Raw genomic sequence first — 19395 nt, 5'->3', positions numbered from 1 at the left:
TTTGCTCGTAGAGTCGGTTTAAGCCCTCCGGAGGCTTCAGGGACCTTCAGGAGGCTTCCCTGAAGCCTCCGGAGGACTAAAAACGACCCTAGGGCTGGTTTAAGCCCTCCGGAGACTTCAGGGACGCCTCCTGAAGGTCCCTGAAGCCTCCAGGTGGGTGGGGGAGTCTGTTTTCGCCCTCCCCGGGCTCCTATAAAGCCTCTGGAGCCTGGGCAGGGCGAAAAAAGCATGTAAAAAAGGGGCGGAGCGCCTCTCATGCGCACATGTGCACTGGGGGGGTTGCACATTGTATTATGTGTGCGGCATGCCCACGCACAGCCCCCTGCACTCCCCCCCCCTTATGGCACGCGAGCCAAAAAAGGTTCGCCATCGCTGTATTAGAGAAAGCAGTTTTCTTAAAAACTTGTGATCTAATTCACTTGGGGCTTTTTCAGTTAATGTCAGCATTTGAATTGGGCCCTGAAGCTCTTAGGCATCTCAATAAACATTTTAAGTATCAGTATTAGATAGTTATAGTTAGCTGTCATACTAACTATATATACACATCAAGGTCATTTTCAGGTATAGCGTCTTGTAGACCATGCCCATTGGATTAAATAATGTATAATTACTTGATTTTGGGTGAATATTTTGATTCTATGCAGTAGAGAAACAGATAAACGGCAAATGATGATGGAAAAGTTTTAGTGTGGCATTAAAATTTTGTATGGAATCTACATATTTCTGATCTTTTATCTGCTTCATGTAAAACATTCATCCGAAATATATTCAAAAATTTTAAAATAAGAAAATGGACACTGCCGCTATCATAAACTTCTACTTTGGGATGTAAGAGAAAGGTTAATTTGATATGTATATTATTTTAAAATAATTATGCTATTTATTCTGAATGCTCTTTTTATATGAAAATGTAGATTTTCTATCATTGTTCAATTAACATATTTTATGTGCAGATTTAATAAGAAGCCAAAGAGAGGAATTCAGTATCTACAAGAACAAGGAATGCTTGGTATTACTTCTGAAGATATTGCCCAGTTCTTGCATCAAGAAGAAAGATTAGACTCTGTAAGAAAACTAGTCCATTTTCAATAAAATTACCTTTATAAACCTAATTCCCATTATTTGATCTAGACTAATGAGTAATCTTAGATTCCAATTATTGGCTTATTCCTATAATTTAAAGACTTTATGCAGATATACTCAAGGCGACTACTTAGCGATTTGTGACAGAACAAATTGAAGCAGTTGCCATGCATGTTAAATGTCCCCTGCTTTGAAACCTCCTCTGAATTGTAAAAGCATTCTGCTGTGTAGAAAAAAGGGCTTATTGGCTGTGGAACATGTTCACTGCACTTGTTCCCTGTTTTTAAGGGATTCCTTCTGAAAAAAAAGTACTTCTTTTTATCATGTTATTTAACAAATCTCTGTCCCCTTTCAAGGTACCTGTTCCAGAAAATGCTGAACATTTAAGAAGAAAAGATAGCAACCTCTTTTTGAAAGCAGAGAATATTAACCAGAATTAGCCACGATGCTCTTTTTCTCAAAAACAAAAACCTACTTTTTGATACTACTCTGATACTTCTGATTTCTTAAATCAGAATTCATGCCTGTAGTTAAATGAAGAAATACAGGTAGTCCTTGACTTACAACAATTGTCCAAAGTTTCTGTTGCTAAGCAAGACAGTTAAGTGAGTTTTGCCCCATTTTATGACCTTTCTTTTTACAGTTGTTAAGTGAATCTGGCTTCCCCATTGACTTTGCTTGTCAGAAGATATCAAAAAGTGATCATATGACCCCAGGACACTGCAAATACATGCCAATTGATAAGTGTCTGAACTTTGATCACATGAGCACTGGAATGCTGCAATAGTCGTAAGTGTGAAAAATGGTCATGTTACTTTTTTCACTTCCGTTATAATTTCAAACTATCAATAACAAATGTTTGTAAGTCAAGTACTGCCTGTAATATAGAACCTGAAAGGTCTAAGGCTTATATAGCCAGTCAGTCAGTCAGTCTGTCTGTCTGTCTGTCTGTCTGTCTGTCTATCATCTATCTATCTATCTATCTATCTATCTATCTATCTATCTATCTATCTATCTATCTATCTATCTATCTAGTTTTGGAAGCCATAGTAAACGAATACAATAATATGTTCCTTCTATAGGGAATTCATTGTTTTATACGGCTATGTGGAATTCATTGTTTTTCTTTCATTTTAGACTCAAGTTGGAGAGTTTCTAGGGGACAATGATAAATTTAACAAGGAAGTTATGTATGCATATGTGGATCAGCATGACTTTTCTGTGAAGGATTTTGTTTCTGCTCTGCGTATGTTTTTGGAAGGCTTCCGTCTTCCAGGAGAGGCTCAGAAAATAGATAGATTAATGGAAAAATTTGCTGCTAGATACTTGGAATGTAATCAAGGGTGAGCATTTTTCTCTTCTATTTTTTTTAAACCAGATAATGGGGAAATGTTTCTTAAAACCAGATAATGGGGAAAATATTTCTTAAAACCAGGTAACGGGGAAAATGTTTTTTCTTTCTCTGCACCTATTTTTTACAGGCAAACTCTGTTCGCTAGTGCAGATACTGCATATGTCTTGGCTTATTCAATTATTATGTTGACAACAGATCTCCATAGCCCACAGGTATGTTTTATAAATCTCTTAAAATGCCTTTAAATGAAGAATTAAATGCATAGATATTTCAGTTACTACTCTTTCCTTTTCACTTGGTCATTAATGCTGCCTTTAGACAAGTATTTCTGTTGTGTGTTATCCCATTTCCCCCTCTCTTAATTGGTGTACATTTTCAGTAATAAATAATTTCTGCTTCTGAAGTTTCAGTTCTATTTTCTATGTGGGGAAAATTTGGTACATAGACAATCAGATACTGTCATAGTATTTATGTATTCATTACATTTCTATATCGTCCAACAGCCTCTTGTGGCAATTCACAAAGTTCAAGGTTCATATCCCAACATTTCTAAATAATAAAAAAAATGTATAAAGAGCAAAATCCAAGTAAAATGAACAGAGAGGACACCAAAATTGCTAAAAAGCATAAAATATTTTTAAAATTGAAAGAATAAAAATCATGAAAGAAGAATGAAATATTCAACTGGTACCAAAAAGATCACAACAGGATTGCAAAGCAAATCTCTGGGAGCAGGAATTCTTAAATCTAAACGTCAGGATTGAAAAAGATCCTTACTGACAGCTTCACTAATACAAACCTTTTATCTAGATTGAATCAAAATGTCTTTAAATACAAACTAAAAAGTTGTGGGTACTGCCATAAATATGTTAACTGTATACCCACTATCATTGTAATTAGATAATAAGACTAAAATATGGCATGATGTGGTAAATAAAATGAATACTGAAATGTGTAGATTAGCAACCTCTTTCTTTAGATCAAATTCGTCTCAAACCTGATTTATCTTTTACTGGATTCTGATTAGCATTCATACATTCTAATTTAATTATTTTGTTTTATTTTTCTTTTACCTATAATACTGGAATGTTACTCCTAACTTTTAGGTAAAGAATAAAATGACCAAAGAACAATACATTAAGATGAACAGAGGTATCAATGATAGTAAGGATCTCCCTGAAGAATATCTGTCAGCTATTTATAATGAAATAGCAGGAAAGAAGATCTCAATGAAGGAAACAAAAGAACTAACAATACCCACAAAAACAAGTAAACAAAGTAAGTATCTACAGAGGACTGTTATTCACAGGATAATTGCTGGTTATTTCTGGTTGGAACTTTGATGCCCTTAATTGCATCCAGAAACTAAATGGCAGCCAGTCCAGTAGTAGTAGTCTTACATGGACAAACCTTGATATACTGATAAGTACCTAGGCTACTGTATGTTGTATCAGTTCTAGCCTCCACATATTCAACAACAGCTTCTTTGATTATTGATAACATAAATACCTACCAAAACAATGTTAAATAAAAAAATCAAATAGCAAAATATTTAATGTCATTTACGACAAAAGATTATCTTTCTTTAAAGCATTTGGATATAGTGAATATAGTTAAATGATTTCAATATTCTTTGTGATGTGGATGGTGAATAATTTCATTAGAATAATTTGCTTGCAGATGTAGCTAGTGAAAAGCAGAGAAGATTACTTTATAATTTAGAAATGGAGCAAATGGCTAAAACAGCTAAAGCATTGATGGAAGCAGTAAGCCATGTTCAAGCTCCTTTTACAAGCGCAACACACTTGGAACATGTAAGACCCATGTTCAAGGTAAATCTTTTTAAGTTTCTCATTCTTGTATCTTTCATATGGGAAAGTTAACATTTTTTAGTTTCGAATCATCTGAAGAATAGATCTTTTTGGTTCTTAAATCATTTTTCAAATAATGTTAGCATTACAATTTTAGGCAATTCAAAATATGTTAACAGTACAGTATTATAAATTTGATAATATAAGTTAGATTGTATTTTTAATGATATGAGTTAGAGAAGCGTACATTTTTATCAACCTTGTCATTCATACAAACACAGACACATACATACACAGTCACATGCACAGATATATGAATCTCTAAGCATGTGCATTGGGTGAGACCTTCCTATCATGGTCTGGCTAGAGACTCATAACTTTCCTAAATAATTTTCATATTACTAAATTGGTTTTGATTATGAAATAGTGAGTTTGGGAGCAAAATTCCATCTGTTAACATAATCCATTACTTAGAAATGTCCTCTAACTATTGAAATAATCACTTCCAACTTCCAATTCATTGTGAAAAATCACCAAGAAAACAAGTGTCAGTCATTCTAGTAGTGGTGAAAGGGATAATTTATGCCTGCAAAGGAGTAGCTGTGTAATAAGATATAATAAACCCCTAACACTTTCCTTTTTTTATTTGAGTTAGCAAAAAAAAAAAATTCTTATATAGAAAAAAAAATAGCAATTTAAGATTTGAGTTGTGCAATGAATAGGATATTGAATTAGGACTGGGCATACCCAGATGCAAATGTTCACTTGTTATGAAGGTCACCAGCAGCCAGGGAAGCCTCCTGAAGGCTCCGGAGGGCAAAAAACGGCAGTATGGGAAAACCGGAAGTCATCATTCCTGAACTTCCGGGTTGCCCATAGGGCTGTTTTTGTCCTCCAGAGCCTTCCCTGAAGCCTCCAGAGCATGAAAAACAGTGCAACACACAAACCAGACGTCGGTTCCTGAACTTCCGGTTTGTGTGTTGGGTGGTTTTTTGCCCTCCAGAGACTTCAGGGAAGCTTCCAGAGGGTGAAAGACGGCCAAAAAAGAAGGCCAAAGCATGCGCTGGAGCTGACAGGGCAATGCCTGGCATGCCCTAACAAATGGCTCCACGTGCCAAACGTGGCACATGTGCCATAGGTTCGCCATCACGGGTATATATCGATAGCCATCTCACTGTTCTCTTTTGTAGTAAACAGCATAATACTTAGGCCCAGGAAAAGAATATGAAATAGTAAGTCAAATAAATTATCATGAGATTAAAAAAACAGGAAATATAGCTGAATAGAATATATATTAAAGTGAAAGAAATTGTAAATTATGCCACTTCTATACTTAGCTTTCTATACTTTGTTGAATATTAAAATGTGACATACCATTTTTTAAATTCTATATTTTAGTTAGCCTGGACACCATTCCTAGCTGCGTTCAGTGTGGGTTTGCAAGATTGTGATGATACAGAAGTTGCCTCTCTTTGCCTGGAAGGAATTCGATGTGCAATCAGGATAGCATGCATTTTCACTATCCAGGTAATACTAAATTCTAAAATTTCATAGAACAAGTGTTGGTTCTAAGAATAGTAAACAATATTAAAAATAATTTTGCAAATTGAAAGCAATATTTAATTTTTAACTTCAAATAAATGCATTGTACCAACTTCAAAGTAATATCAAGGTTAAATTTAGGCAACAGCATAATTTTGTATTATTTGTGCATATTAAAATAAACATTCCTCATAATTAGACCAAATGGAAAGTGGTATATGAAACTTAATTTTGAAATTAATTCAAGCTTTATTACATGTTTAGTACAGGGGGAAAAATGCCCTTTCTATTTTATTAGCTGTAAAAATTTTAAAGTGTTATTTTAATGACAGAATAAATGTGCATTGTATTTTTTTAAGTAGTGCTCAGATACAGCTTGTGAAGAATCTTATTTTCCTCATAATCTGATGTTTGTTTGTTTGTTTGTTTGTTTGGATTTATATGCCGCCCTTCTCCAAAAGGACTCAGAGCGGCGTACAACATTAAAAAAACACACATCGTGTATTTCAGTTTATAAATTTGCTCTTTAATTTTATTCATGAATGAAATGGATACACAACAATTATGTTATTATAATGTATCACAACACAGGTATGAATGTACGCATGTATGTATGTATGTAATAAATGTGCTTTAAATCAATTGAAGATACTCTTTTAAAGTATTTTATTAGTTATTATTATGCAAAAATTACTAATGAATTTGAGTAGCAAATAATTTAAATGGACTACTTGCATCTACAAAACTATAAGAAATGGTAGAAGTGAAGGACTCCTGTTCCTTATAGGGGAAATATGTGAAACAGCACATATAGTTTTAACAAGCAAAGCACCAATATATGTCCAAAAATATTTTCAGTTAATTAGAGAAAACTTTTGATTATTAGGGAAAGTGATTATGAGTAGACAATAACTGATAAAAGTAAGATTTTTGAGAACAACCCAAACATTGTATAATTGCTGCATATTGAAATGTTGATATTTATATCTCGGTATCATCTTTTAAATGTGTAGAACTTGAAAGAAGTAACAGAATTAGAGTAAGAGAACATATCCAGCTGCATTTCTTCTATGGATTACCTTTTCCTTATTTGGTTTATAAGTTTCTTGAGGATTATATTACCTTTGCCAAACTATTGTGCTCATCCTTCAAATTCTCTGAAACAGTCACCAGAGATCCAGTATATGTGGAATAATCTAAACATAATCAAAATTTCAGAAGTATTCTGTGTGACCATATGATCTGCCATACAGGTAGTCCTCAACTTACAACAGTTCATTTAGTGACTTTCAAAGTTATTACGGCCCTGAAAAAAGTGACTTATGACCATTTTTCACACTTATGACTATTACAGTATCCCACTGGTCACATGATTTACATTTGGATGCTTGACAACTGTGTGTAACAGTAACAATTGTGATGGATCATAACATGGGGCAAAACTCACTTAACAAATGTCTCACTTAGCAACAGAAAATTTGAGGTTAATTGTGGTCATAAGTTGAGGATTACCAGTATTAAATATTCTTGCATGATTTTTTGCCTTTTGTTAATCGGCATTTAATCATACTAAGCAAGGTTCCCATTGTTCGAAGATACAGTAGCATTGAAAAAGTGACTTATGATCATTTTTTACACTTATAAGTTGCAGCATTCACATGGTTATGTGATCAAACTTGATTTATGATGGTTGCAGTGTCCTAGGGTCATATGATTTCCTTTTGTGACCTGACAAGCAAAGTCAGTGGGGAAATCAGATTCACTTAACAACCATGGTTCTAATTTAGCAACTTCAGTGATTTACATAACAGTTATGACAAGAAAGATGATGAAATGGCGCAAAACTCACTTAACAATTTTCTTACTTCGCAGCAGAAATTTGGGGTTCAATTGTGGTCGTGACACAAGTACTATTTATAATGCATTTGGGTATAAAAAGTGAGCAGTCAGTTTTAGTTCATCCATTATTCTTAATTTGCTTGCTTCTATTTTCACTTTGATTTCTATGTGTGCAGAACTATTATATATGAAAAATATAAAATGGAATAAATATTAACAAACTGAAACAGATTATTTCTTTCTTCCTATAGCTTGAGAGGGATGCTTATGTCCAAGCACTAGCAAGATTTACTTTACTTACTGTGAGTTCTGGTATTACTGAAATGAAGCAGAAGAATATTGACACAATAAAAACACTAATTACTGTGGCTCACACTGATGGAAATTACTTGGGAAATTCTTGGCATGAGGTAGATTATCTTTTCAAATATGTATAATAATTGAAATTACATAATATTAAGTGCAGCATCTAGTATAAAATTAAATTACATAAAATTAATTAAATTACATAAATTATTTAAATTACATACACTATTGTCATATGTTGGCTTAATGTTGCATATTGGAAAGCAAACTCCAAAAGGAAACTGGACGATTAACTACTTGCTCATCGACTATTTGTTTAGCAATTGTTCCAAATTATGACAAAAAAAAAAAAGAAACCTCGAAATTCCAGGCAAAACAGCACCCCCTCAGTCACATGATTGCAATCTAGACACTTAGCACCAGGCTCACCCTTATGATATTTCCAGCATCCCACAGTCACATAATTGCCATTTGCAACTTTCCCTGCTACCTTCTTACAGGCAAAGTCAATGGGGAAGCTGGCTGGGAAAGTTGCAGGTGGCTCCAGTAAGTTTTTCACACCCTCTTTGGCCTGGCAACAGCCACCCCGATCCTGCTGCTCTTTCATTGCACCTCATAAGCCACTCAACCACTCTTTCGCCGTCACCCACCCCCCCAGCAGCCCCACCACACTCTTGGGCCACTCTCATATGCCTGCCAGGCAGCAGCCACCCCAACATGCTCATATCGAGCCTTGCAAGCCATTCACATAGCCTCCCCTGCCCAACAACAGCTAATCTTGGCCCTGCCATTCTTGCACCATACATTACCTGCCTGCCAGCCTGCTTGAAGGCCACCTGGGACTCAGTTAATGATTTGCGATCCTCATTTAATGATTGCAGTAGGGGTTGCCAGGATTGCTATCGCTAAGCAATAAGGTCATGTGATGTCACGCTTATGACCACATAGCTCAGCAACAGACATTTTGGTTCCAATTACCGTTGTTAACTGAGGACTGCCTGTAGTATTTTTTAGGCTGTAGTAAAATTATTTCTAAAACATGAGCCTTTGTGGATTGTTTAGTTAATTTATAGCATTCTTTTCTTAATTCAAGATTTTGAAATGCATCAGTCAGCTTGAATTAGCACAATTAATAGGTACTGGAGTAAAACCACGTTACATATCTGGGACTGTGAGAGGCCGAGAAGGTTCATTTACAGGAACAAAGGATCAGGCTCCTGATGAATTTGCAAGCCTAGGACTTGGTATGTATTGTAACTACTAATTGAGTGGAACAATTCCTTTAACAACATAATACCTATTTTTGGCATAAATATGAGTGTATTTTCTTTGAAAGAATAAAAAGTGAAAAAAATATGATTCTTAAAAATGTATATTTTTAGTCTCTAAATAGCTTTATTATTGGCATCTCATTTTAGTTCTATAACTAGAGGGAAATATTGCTAGACTCTCCACATCTAGGTCTTATTTAGAAAAGGGTGAATAGGAACCAGTTCATATTTACTGCGGCAAAAACGACATGTCCTTTGCATGTACAGTTTAGTTTTAATCCACTATGGTAATTCAACAGTTGAGACTATTAGGAAATACTGAGGAATGATTGTACAAACTAAATGTTCAAGGAAAAATGATTTGGTATTATATAGGAACATCTACAAAATATGAAAAGTGTTTGGTAAAAACTAATGTAAATATGTCATAAAGAAATCATTTTAGACATAGATGGAATAACTACATATTTTTATTCTCCTCTGCTGTTAAATTACAGTATTTTTCAGAGTATAAGACGCACCAAGGTTTTGAACAGGCAAATTTTAAAAAAATTATTTTTTTGCACTCTGCAAACCTCCCAAAAACGACCCATTTTTTGCAAAAACGGCCCCGTTTTTTTTTCAAAAAAGGGGCATGAATAGCGCTTATGAGGCTTGTAGAGTGCTCCGGGAGGGATGGGGGGGACAAGCAAAAAACAGTGTTTTTCGTGAAAACTGGCTCATTTTTTGTCAAAAAAAGGGCATGAATAGACTTTAGGAAGCTTATAGAGTGCTCCTGGGGGCTGGAAAAACGGCCCATTTTTTGCTCATTTTTGCCCTCCCCAGCCCCCAGGAGCTCTCTGAAAGCCGCCTACAAGCTATGCATGGCCATTTTGGTAAAGGGGGCGGGGTTTTGGGAGCAAAAAATGCTGTATTCATTGTATAAGACGCACCCAGATTTTCAGCCTCTTTTTTGAGGAAAAAAGGTGCGTCTTATACTCCGAAAAATGTGGTACATTATGTAATTCCAAGCACCAAGCACATTGTCAGCTTCTAACAAAGTGTCCTAAGGGTCATGTTTTAGATTCTTATGCATCGATCTTGGATGAAGTGGTCAGTCATCCTTCCCTGTTTGCAAGCTGAAAATTTCTTCAACTCTAAGCATTGCATTTCACAGAAAACTTTAATATATTGCTGGTGGTTTTGGTACTCTTTAGAATTGTTTATCCTGTAAACCTTCATAGTGTCATGGGTCCCTGTATCACTACCAGGGACAGAAAATCTTTAATTAGAGTGAGTGGTGACTGGCATAATTTCCCTTACTTATGACAGCTAGCTGCATTGATGTAAAACATAGTTCTGCTATTCTGATTCTGTTATTGCTTGCTCTTGTGTCTAAGGGTATTCTTCATTTAGACCAGCACTAGAAAATAACCTTTATTTGTTAGAGTTTAAAAAGCTGTATCATTGATCAGTCTACTTATTTCCATCAGTGATTCATTTCTTCTGCTCTGCTACTGTTTAATTTTTAAATAATGATAAATTTGTTGGAGATAAGTTCAATATATCGTTTTAGTCTTTATTCATAGTATAGCGAGGTAGCTGCATCTAGCAATAAATAGACAATATGCAGTTAACATGCATCTTCAAATATATCATCCCTTTTGTAAACAATTTTTGGGTAGCAGTCATTTTGTCAATGCTATTTTAGTAATGTAGTAAACATACCTTTAATTATTTACAGAGTAATTTTTCTCTCTCACAATCCATAATCTTTTTTTAATGATGTGTTTTATAGTTGGAGGAAATATGGACTGGAAGCAGATTGCAAGTATTCAAGAATCTATTGGAGAAACTAGTTCACAAAGTGTTGTTGTTGCTGTAGACAGGTAATTTATCCAGTATCAGAACTTGCTATCTAGAAAATAGTATTCTTTGTTCATTAGTACAAGTGGTAGCATAGTCACTTTTATAAAGCACTGTAAAAAAATTAAAATAAAAGGAAAACTAAACCATTTGGGTGGTTTACCTATATGTTTGCATGCTTATGAGAGTGATGAAATGAAAATGTTCTTATCTCTTCATGTTTCTTTTAACTCCATACCTATTTTCAGAGGTAGAAATTGTAATATTTCCTTCATACTTACTGGTAAAATTCTTTTATAACCTAATTTGTACTAAAGAAAACATGTCACAAAAATTATTACACAATTTTGTTTTATTTGCAGAATATTTACAGGATCTACCAGACTAGATGGAAATGCTATTGGTAAGCATTAGTTTAGATATGGTGTAACATAAATTCTGTAATAAAGAATGAATTAATTGCCATTTTGGAAATAATAATAATAATAAGTAGATTGTGTTCGGATTTAACAGTGGATTTCGTCAAATGGCTTTGTGCTGTTTCTGCGGATGAATTATCGTCGGCAACTCATCCTCGGATGTTCAGCCTACAAAAAATAGTAGAGATTTCTTACTATAACATGGGACGAATAAGGCTACAGTGGTCTAGAATATGGGAAGTTATTGGAGAACATTTCAATAGGGTATGTCAGAGTATATTATTTGTATTCTTATTTTTGTTACCTTTTTATTAATCCTCACATCCAACAAATATAGCCAAAAATAAAGATAACCAAGAAATATAAATAATCAAAACATACTATCTTCATAAGAGTCCATCCACACTAGTAGTCCCCAGAGCCCACTGGAACAGAAAGATGTTTAGTGTCCCATAAGAGCTAAGCAGAGTTGAAGGCTCCACACCTCAGGAAAATTATTTCTATGACATGGGCTTGCCATCAAAAAAGAGCACCCACCCTCCTCAATTCATGTAGGGTAGAGACCTTCAGTATTATGCTATACCTGTACCTCTCAAATTGGGACAGACAACTTTATATATATGAAAACAAACACTTTCAGTTGGGCCTAGAATTGTATTGGCAATCAGTGTGCCAAGTGTTACATCCATATTATGCTAACCCTTCCTGCCCCTTAGGGCAGGATGTGAGTTTGCTGCATTGTGAACTGTGATTACATACTGAAGTTTTAGACAGCAATAACATTATTCTACTAAACATTGTTGCTGGAAAGAAACACCAACATTGTGATATTTTAAAAAAATTTGTGGTGTTTTTGTCAAATGTAGATTTAATACGTAGGTTGCTTTTGTTGTAGTAGGCTGTTTTCTTTTTTTTTATAGATAACATTGTATTTCATTGTGCTAATTTGGCTTTGCTAGGTTGGCTGTAATCGCAATGAAGATGTAGCTATTTTTGCCGTTGATTCCTTAAGGCAATTATCAATGAAGTTCTTAGAAAAAGGGGAACTTGCTAATTTCCGATTCCAAAAGGATTTCTTAAGACCATTTGAACACATCATGAAGAGAAATAGGTATTTAAAATCATTATGGAATCTAAACACAAAGAATGAATCAATTCCCCCCTTTTTGTTATATTGTTGTAATTCTTGATGTATTTGTTTCAATATCTTGTACAGTATTAATTAAAATGATTTGTTGTTTAAATAATTTGGATTACTGAAAATAAAAGTAAGAAATAGTCTATCAAAACTAATTAAATTTAAGATATTTATATTAGAGGCATACTTGACTTTTTTCACACAAAAGAAGAAAAAAACATGTTGCAGATTACATCAAAGTATTAGAATGAAGTCACTTTTAACCAGTAAATTTATTTATTTGTGAAATTCCTTTTAGATCACCAACCATTCGTGACATGGTTGTCCGTTGCATAGCCCAGATGGTCAATTCCCAAGCAGCAAATATACGATCAGGCTGGAAGAACATTTTCTCAGTTTTTCATTTGGCTGCATCTGATCAGGACGAAAGTATAGTGGAACTGGCATTTCAGACTACCGGCCACATTGTCAGTGAGTACTAATTATATTTATAGAATAGTCCCAAGAAGTATAATATTTTGTCCCTAGAAACTGGGACACCGTGGCTTCTTCCACTGCCTTAGGCACAAAGCTCCTTGGAACAATCATTTTTTCTCATCCCTAGGAAGGACAGTTAGAACAATTAATCAGTGGAACAGCTTGCCTCCAGAAGTGTACATGTATTTATTTATTAGATTTTTATCCTGTCTTGATTACTTTATAAGTAACTCAAGGCAAAGAATATATATAATACTCCTTTCTGCTCCTCTTTTTCCCCACAACAACAATCCTGTGAGATGGGATGGACTGAGGTCTTGCTAAGAACATTGCGGACTTTCCAGATTTTCTTAGCTAAGAGTCAACGCTGAATCAAAGGCACAGTAATAAATTTTAGTTTTAGGGGAACTTATAAATAATAGTTATGTTTATTGATACTTAATTTCTTATGTTTATCTTAAATGCTATCAATATTTCATTATTTTGCTGTAGTAGGGTTTAGATGTTGCTTTAAAAAAATATCTTGCTTTAAAAAACTTTTTCAAACTTTATACATATTCTTTCTTTTAGCAATTGTGTTTGAAAAACATTTCCCAGCAACCATAGATTCCTTCCAGGATGCAGTGAAATGCTTGTCTGAATTTGCATGTAATGCAGCTTTTCCTGATACAAGTATGGAAGCTATTCGCCTTATTCGTCATTGTGCAAAATATGTATCGGAAAGACCTCAGGTACAGTTTATTCTGTGTCAGAATATTGTTACATGTGTCAGGTGATGATTATATTCTGTACTGAAAACTAAATTTCAGCAGGTTATAAGATGGCATGTGTGTTTAAATCCCCTCTGAAATAATAAAATCTATTTTGAAAACTTTCATTGCGTAAACTTCTTTTTTTTCTTAATTTATTAGTCTGGTCCATCATACTTCTGTGTTTAGAAATAGACTTCTTGTGTGTAAAGTTTGGACCATGTATTTCCATATAGAAATGCTACAACTAAAGAGAACTAATGTTATAAACTTGTCTTTACTTTTAAAGGCTTTCAGAGAATATACTAGTGATGACATGAATGTCGCTCCAGAAGACAGGGTGTGGGTGAGAGGCTGGTTTCCAATTCTCTTTGAGCTGTCCTGTATTATCAATAGATGCAAATTAGATGTAAGAACCAGGTAACAATCCATATTTGTCATTCAATGTTATAAAGTATATATTTCAGTTGTAAGCTCCTGGAAAGTGCTAGATGAGAGATATTATTATTGCCACATTATTTATAACCAATCTGACTCTCAGCAAGAGACTACATCTTGCAAAGAAACAAAATAATGGGTAAAATAAATATAATAAAAATAATAGTTCATGTATTTGCTTTAAAGACATTGTTACTTTAGCAAACTGTTGGAACTCTATTGAATATTGGTCTGGGGCAGAGAGAGTGAGAGAGAGGGAGGTGTGAAATGTGTGGGTGAGAATGTATTTAATGTGACTATATATGATGGGTGTGGCTGTCTAGTTGTTTATATTAAAAAGTCAGGCTTATCTTTATATTAAAATCTAAACCAAATCATGCAATAGTACTTTAAAATAAGGGTTGATAGCAGACAACACATTGAACAAGATAATATAGTCTGACTGCCAGAGAATCATTAAGGTGAACTTTATAATTTAATCTAAAAAGCTAAATTTCTGAAGCAGCATGTTCTCATGCATGTGGCATTTTAGCAGCAATGTAAGCAAATGAAACCAAAATATAAGTAGCACATTACGAAGTGGACAGTAATTGAGATTTGAAAAATCCGCTACTAAAACTTAATCAATCCATGATTATAAACTTCCATTCTCTTTCCGATTCCTTTTGTACATAATATTTTGGAATAGAAATGTTGCCAACTCAGCAATAACCTATGTGAGGTGAGAGAATAGATCAAATTCTCAACATTATGTGTCCGCATAGAAAATTACAGTTGACTAAGACAAAGTTATTTAAATGCATCCAAATTCATAAGCAGTATATATAATAATCACTTTACAGTCTGGTAATTATGACAGAAAATGCCTGAATCATCATGTAGTTTCTATGAGTATATTGACCAATAATATTTGTATGGATTGCATACAAGAATTCAATATATTAGGGACTGTTCTACTAACTTTGATTAGAGAAAAATTCATATATCACCCAAATTTTTTATTCAAGGAAGCAGTCTTGCCCACATAAAATGCTTCTGTCAGGCTTTTAAGCTTTTCAGCTTCTTTTTTGTAATTGTTGTTTCTAGAAGGTTATATAGTGTTATTTACAGGTAGTCCTTGACTTATGACTGTAAAATATTACCCATAAGATATTACCCATAAGATATTTGCCTATCTATTCTGAGTGTATCAATTTAAGTGTAATAAAGTTTAAAAGTAAGAGCTGAAAGATCTAGTTGGTAATTGTTTCTTATACTCATTTTTATTTCAGAGGTTTAACAGTTATGTTTGAAATAATGAAAACATATGGTCACACATATGAAAAGCATTGGTGGCAGGATTTGTTTCGGATAGTCTTCCGAATATTTGACAATATGAAGTTACCAGAACAGCAAACAGAGGTAAAAATAACATGAGAGCAGTTCATTTTTTACTACTACTACACCTTTATGTTCATATTGCATTTTATACCCATACGCTGAGAAGGTAACTGTCTGTATGATATCCATTTTTAAATTCTACTTCATGCTATCTTTATTGGTATGCTTCATATAAAGCTCTTTTCTGCAAAATGAATGATTTTGAGTACATAGTCATGTGCTAAAACTTTTTTATAATTAAATTGTTATAGGAATTATAATATTCTTTCTACATTATGTTTAATCCTTGTGCAATTCCTGTTTTCTTCTGTTATGATTAAGTTACTCATGCAACCAATTTAGATATTTTTAAGAATATCAGGCAAAAGGAATCACCAGGATCTTTTAGCATCAGAAGACTTTAAAAGGAAGTTAACAAGGGGCGGTGGTGAACAGGTGTTGATTTTAATTGTTAGGCTATGTCAGTTAAAAATTGACTAAAGTGTTCAGTTGGAATTCGATAAGAATGATATTTTGAAGAGATACTTAAAATGGCCTCCTGATTGATTTCATAAACATAGTATGATATTTTACAACTGGATGCTTATTATTTGACAAAACCTCCATATGTAACTGTCTTTTTGTAACAGCTATGCATCTAATAGAAATTATAATTTACATTAAGTTAAAATTAAAATTTGAACATGTACTAGCAAAATTATCTCTATGTGAGGTTGATCATTCCAATGAAGTTTGAAGCTTCATAACTGTTTATGGGGGGGGGGGGGGGTTTGAGCCAAAAATATCCTGAATATATATAGTATTTGAAAATACTAAATGGCTCACAGTTCCCGCTTGGTCTACCAATTTAACAACAAAGTTGCTATGATGGAGTTGAATATAATTTTCACCTTGGGTTCAGAGTGCTTCATTGCCTTGCATACTTTAGTTGATATCTAATAACCCAAATGATATTAAATTATTCATATGAATAATTTAGCACATTTTCAAAGAAAATTTAATTACAAAGAGGCAAGTGAAATACATTTTTATAGTTCTTTGGAGATAGTAGTGACCTAAAATCAGTGGTTAAAAATGTAAAAGGAATCTTCCTTGCGCTCATAATTTCCTTTGTGTTGCTGTTATATTACTCCTTCTTTAACATATTCTCAGCAGTCTGTTTAGGCTTCTATTACGGAATTGTTTTTTTTTAAATATCCTCCAAGCTTCCGGAAGGACTTTGATGCTTCTGGCTGCTGTTCAGTTTAATTAATACAATTATTATTGAGAAGGTCTCTCTGCTTTTTTCTCTAGAAAGCGGAATGGATGACAACAACTTGCAATCATGCACTTTATGCAATTTGCGATGTATTCACACAGTATTTAGAAGTACTTAGTGATGTTCTTTTGGATGATATATTTGCTCAACTGTACTGGTGTGTTCAGCAAGGTACGATTGCATCAATTTGTTACAGACAATGCTTGCAATTTATTCTGTATAATATGAACAAGCTAATGCCTTGTTTGCATTTCAGACAATGAGCAACTAGCACGGTCTGGTACAAACTGTTTAGAGAATGTTGTCATTCTGAATGGGGAAAAGTTTACCCTTGAAATCTGGGATAAGACTTGCAACTGTATGTTGGATATCTTCAAAACCACTATTCCCCATGCGTAAGATATTTTTCCTTTTGTAAATATTTGGGAGCAAGTCTGCAAACAAATTCATATGTATGAAATATTGAACATGCATTAGCTATGCTTGCCTTGATATAATGAACATGTGTGTATTTGTTTTATGTGACATCTATATAGCTATATTGGGTTTAGTCACACATAAGAATCTTGGAATTCTTATCCCTATCTGTCAGATCCTTAACTAATTCATGCTCAGAGTAGCTCTAATCTCTCACCTGCTTATTATTATTATTTTAAATAATAGAGTGAGATGGTTTGAGCTTCTCTTCTGCTTTTCCTTAATCATCTGAACTGAATTTGTTCAGATATGTTTAGTGATTACTGACCTTGTATAACATTGTTGCCTAATAAACTAATTACGTCCTTTCATTCCTAAACAACTTCTACTAATTGGGGACCATTAAAATAACATTTCCAAATCTAATGGTCATGCTTTTTTCCTCCTTTGCTAAAAGAAATTGTAAATTAAATAAAAGAGGTGAAAACATAAGAAAATGCTGTATTTATTTATAACCCAGGAAGGGTTTTTTAAACCATTTTTGGGCTCATTTTTATTGAGAACACTATTACAGATTTGTAATTGTTTCTATCTTAGAACGTTGAAATATTTCTGTTTTAGAATTAAAGAAAATTGTTTTCTCTTTTCAAGGCTTTTAACTTGGCGACCAGTGGGAGGAGATACTGTTCCATCTCCATCTTCTGGAAGAGAGAAACAGCTGGTATGTTTGAAAATAAAAATGTCAGGGAAAATATTTTGGAATACTCCCTTTTGTCCTTACAGGTAATCCCCAGGTCATGGGCATTACCTTAGAGAATGTTTGAAGTTAAGCAATCAGCACCCCCTAACATTTCTGAACAAGGCCCAAAACTATGAATCTTGCAACACCACGGCAGTTGTTTGTCCTTACGTACAACCGCAGACTCTGCAACATTTGTCTTCCACATTGCCGGCCGAAATGGAGCTTCTGAGGCCGGATCTGCCCCTCAGAAGCCCTGTTCAACTGTCCAGAGGCCTTGCCTGGCAACCTGCTGGCCGAAATGGAGCCTCCAAGGCTCCGTTCGGCTCTCCACGGGCCTCTCCCCACCCATTACAGGTTGAAATGGAGCTTTCGGGGGGGCAGATCCGGCCTCCGGAATCTCCATTTCACCCTGCAATAGGCCAAGGGATGCCTGCAAAGGATCAATGGAGAGGAGACTGGAGAGGAGACTGCTTTCTAGATCTTCACAAGTTAAGTGACCCAGCACAGGGGGGGTGGGGGGCGGCCAAGCAATTTGGGCCAGCATGAGGTATTTCACTGGATCAGGTAGTGGTCTTAGACAGGTGGCCTGTTCCATCGGTAGACCCCACCATGGCCTTCCCTACCCTGAAATACTTCATGTGCACTTAACGAGCCTCGCATTCTATTATTGAATGCATGGGCGAAAGGAGGGAATGATCTTGTTCAAGGTACAAGATTCACAAATCCTTGGGTTATGAATGGAATAGGCAGGCTTCATTACCTTTGTAACTCAAGGACTACCTTTATTTAAAAGTAATGATGGAAAAGATCACATGTTGGGATACCACATCATGCAGAATAAAGAAAGATATGTAGCACTGTATGTTCTATGTGACATAGATTTCACGTACACCTAAAAGAAGAAAATCATCTCTATCTCCAACTGTGAGATGGATGTTATATAAATTTAATAAATACATTTACCAGGTTAGAAGACAAGTTAGTCCTTTACAGTATTATGCCAACTATGCCATGTCATTGTAAATAAATGAAAACCGAAATTATATTGCTTAACTTCCATGCAATTAACCTATTAACTTAGATACTTTTTGCTCCCTAAAATAGGCTTATCATTATTTATTTATAGGTTGTTGTAAAAATTCTCAGTTCCAGAAAAATTTTCCCCCTTTCTCTTTTCCCCACTGTACACATTCCACGGGTGTCTTACGTTTACCTGACTACTCTGATCTTCCAGAGCTGAGTTGAAATCTGTACAAATGGAAGGGCCAAAAGGATTTGTTCAATTAGTACTTGTTGCTTTGGTAAACGAATATATTTTGCCTATAT

The 19395-nt window shown here is 34.5% G+C and overlaps 1 protein-coding gene across 1 annotated transcript in view; it reads left to right on the top strand.

Annotated features, from left to right (window-relative positions):
- ARFGEF1 (ARF guanine nucleotide exchange factor 1) overlaps positions 1-19395 on the top strand; it is a 67434-nt gene that overhangs the window by 33918 nt on the left and 14121 nt on the right. The window contains exons 15-33 of the mRNA XM_081951727.1: positions 954-1065; positions 2221-2426; positions 2565-2649; positions 3544-3715; positions 4118-4269; positions 5647-5775; positions 7881-8039; positions 9029-9179; positions 10984-11074; positions 11414-11454; positions 11565-11734; positions 12430-12581; positions 12907-13079; positions 13656-13816; positions 14124-14254; positions 15544-15673; positions 16946-17081; positions 17167-17305; positions 17979-18048. Coding sequence (XP_081807853.1) covers positions 954-1065; positions 2221-2426; positions 2565-2649; positions 3544-3715; positions 4118-4269; positions 5647-5775; positions 7881-8039; positions 9029-9179; positions 10984-11074; positions 11414-11454; positions 11565-11734; positions 12430-12581; positions 12907-13079; positions 13656-13816; positions 14124-14254; positions 15544-15673; positions 16946-17081; positions 17167-17305; positions 17979-18048 — 2560 coding nt within the window. The remainder of the gene's footprint in view (positions 1-953; positions 1066-2220; positions 2427-2564; positions 2650-3543; positions 3716-4117; positions 4270-5646; positions 5776-7880; positions 8040-9028; positions 9180-10983; positions 11075-11413; positions 11455-11564; positions 11735-12429; positions 12582-12906; positions 13080-13655; positions 13817-14123; positions 14255-15543; positions 15674-16945; positions 17082-17166; positions 17306-17978; positions 18049-19395) is intronic.

This window comes from Natrix helvetica (assembly GCF_964273705.1).
Source record: "Natrix helvetica genome assembly, chromosome: 4".
Lineage (NCBI taxonomy): Eukaryota > Metazoa > Chordata > Lepidosauria > Squamata > Natricidae > Natrix > Natrix helvetica.
This window is presented reverse-complemented; position numbering and strand designations above follow the sequence as displayed.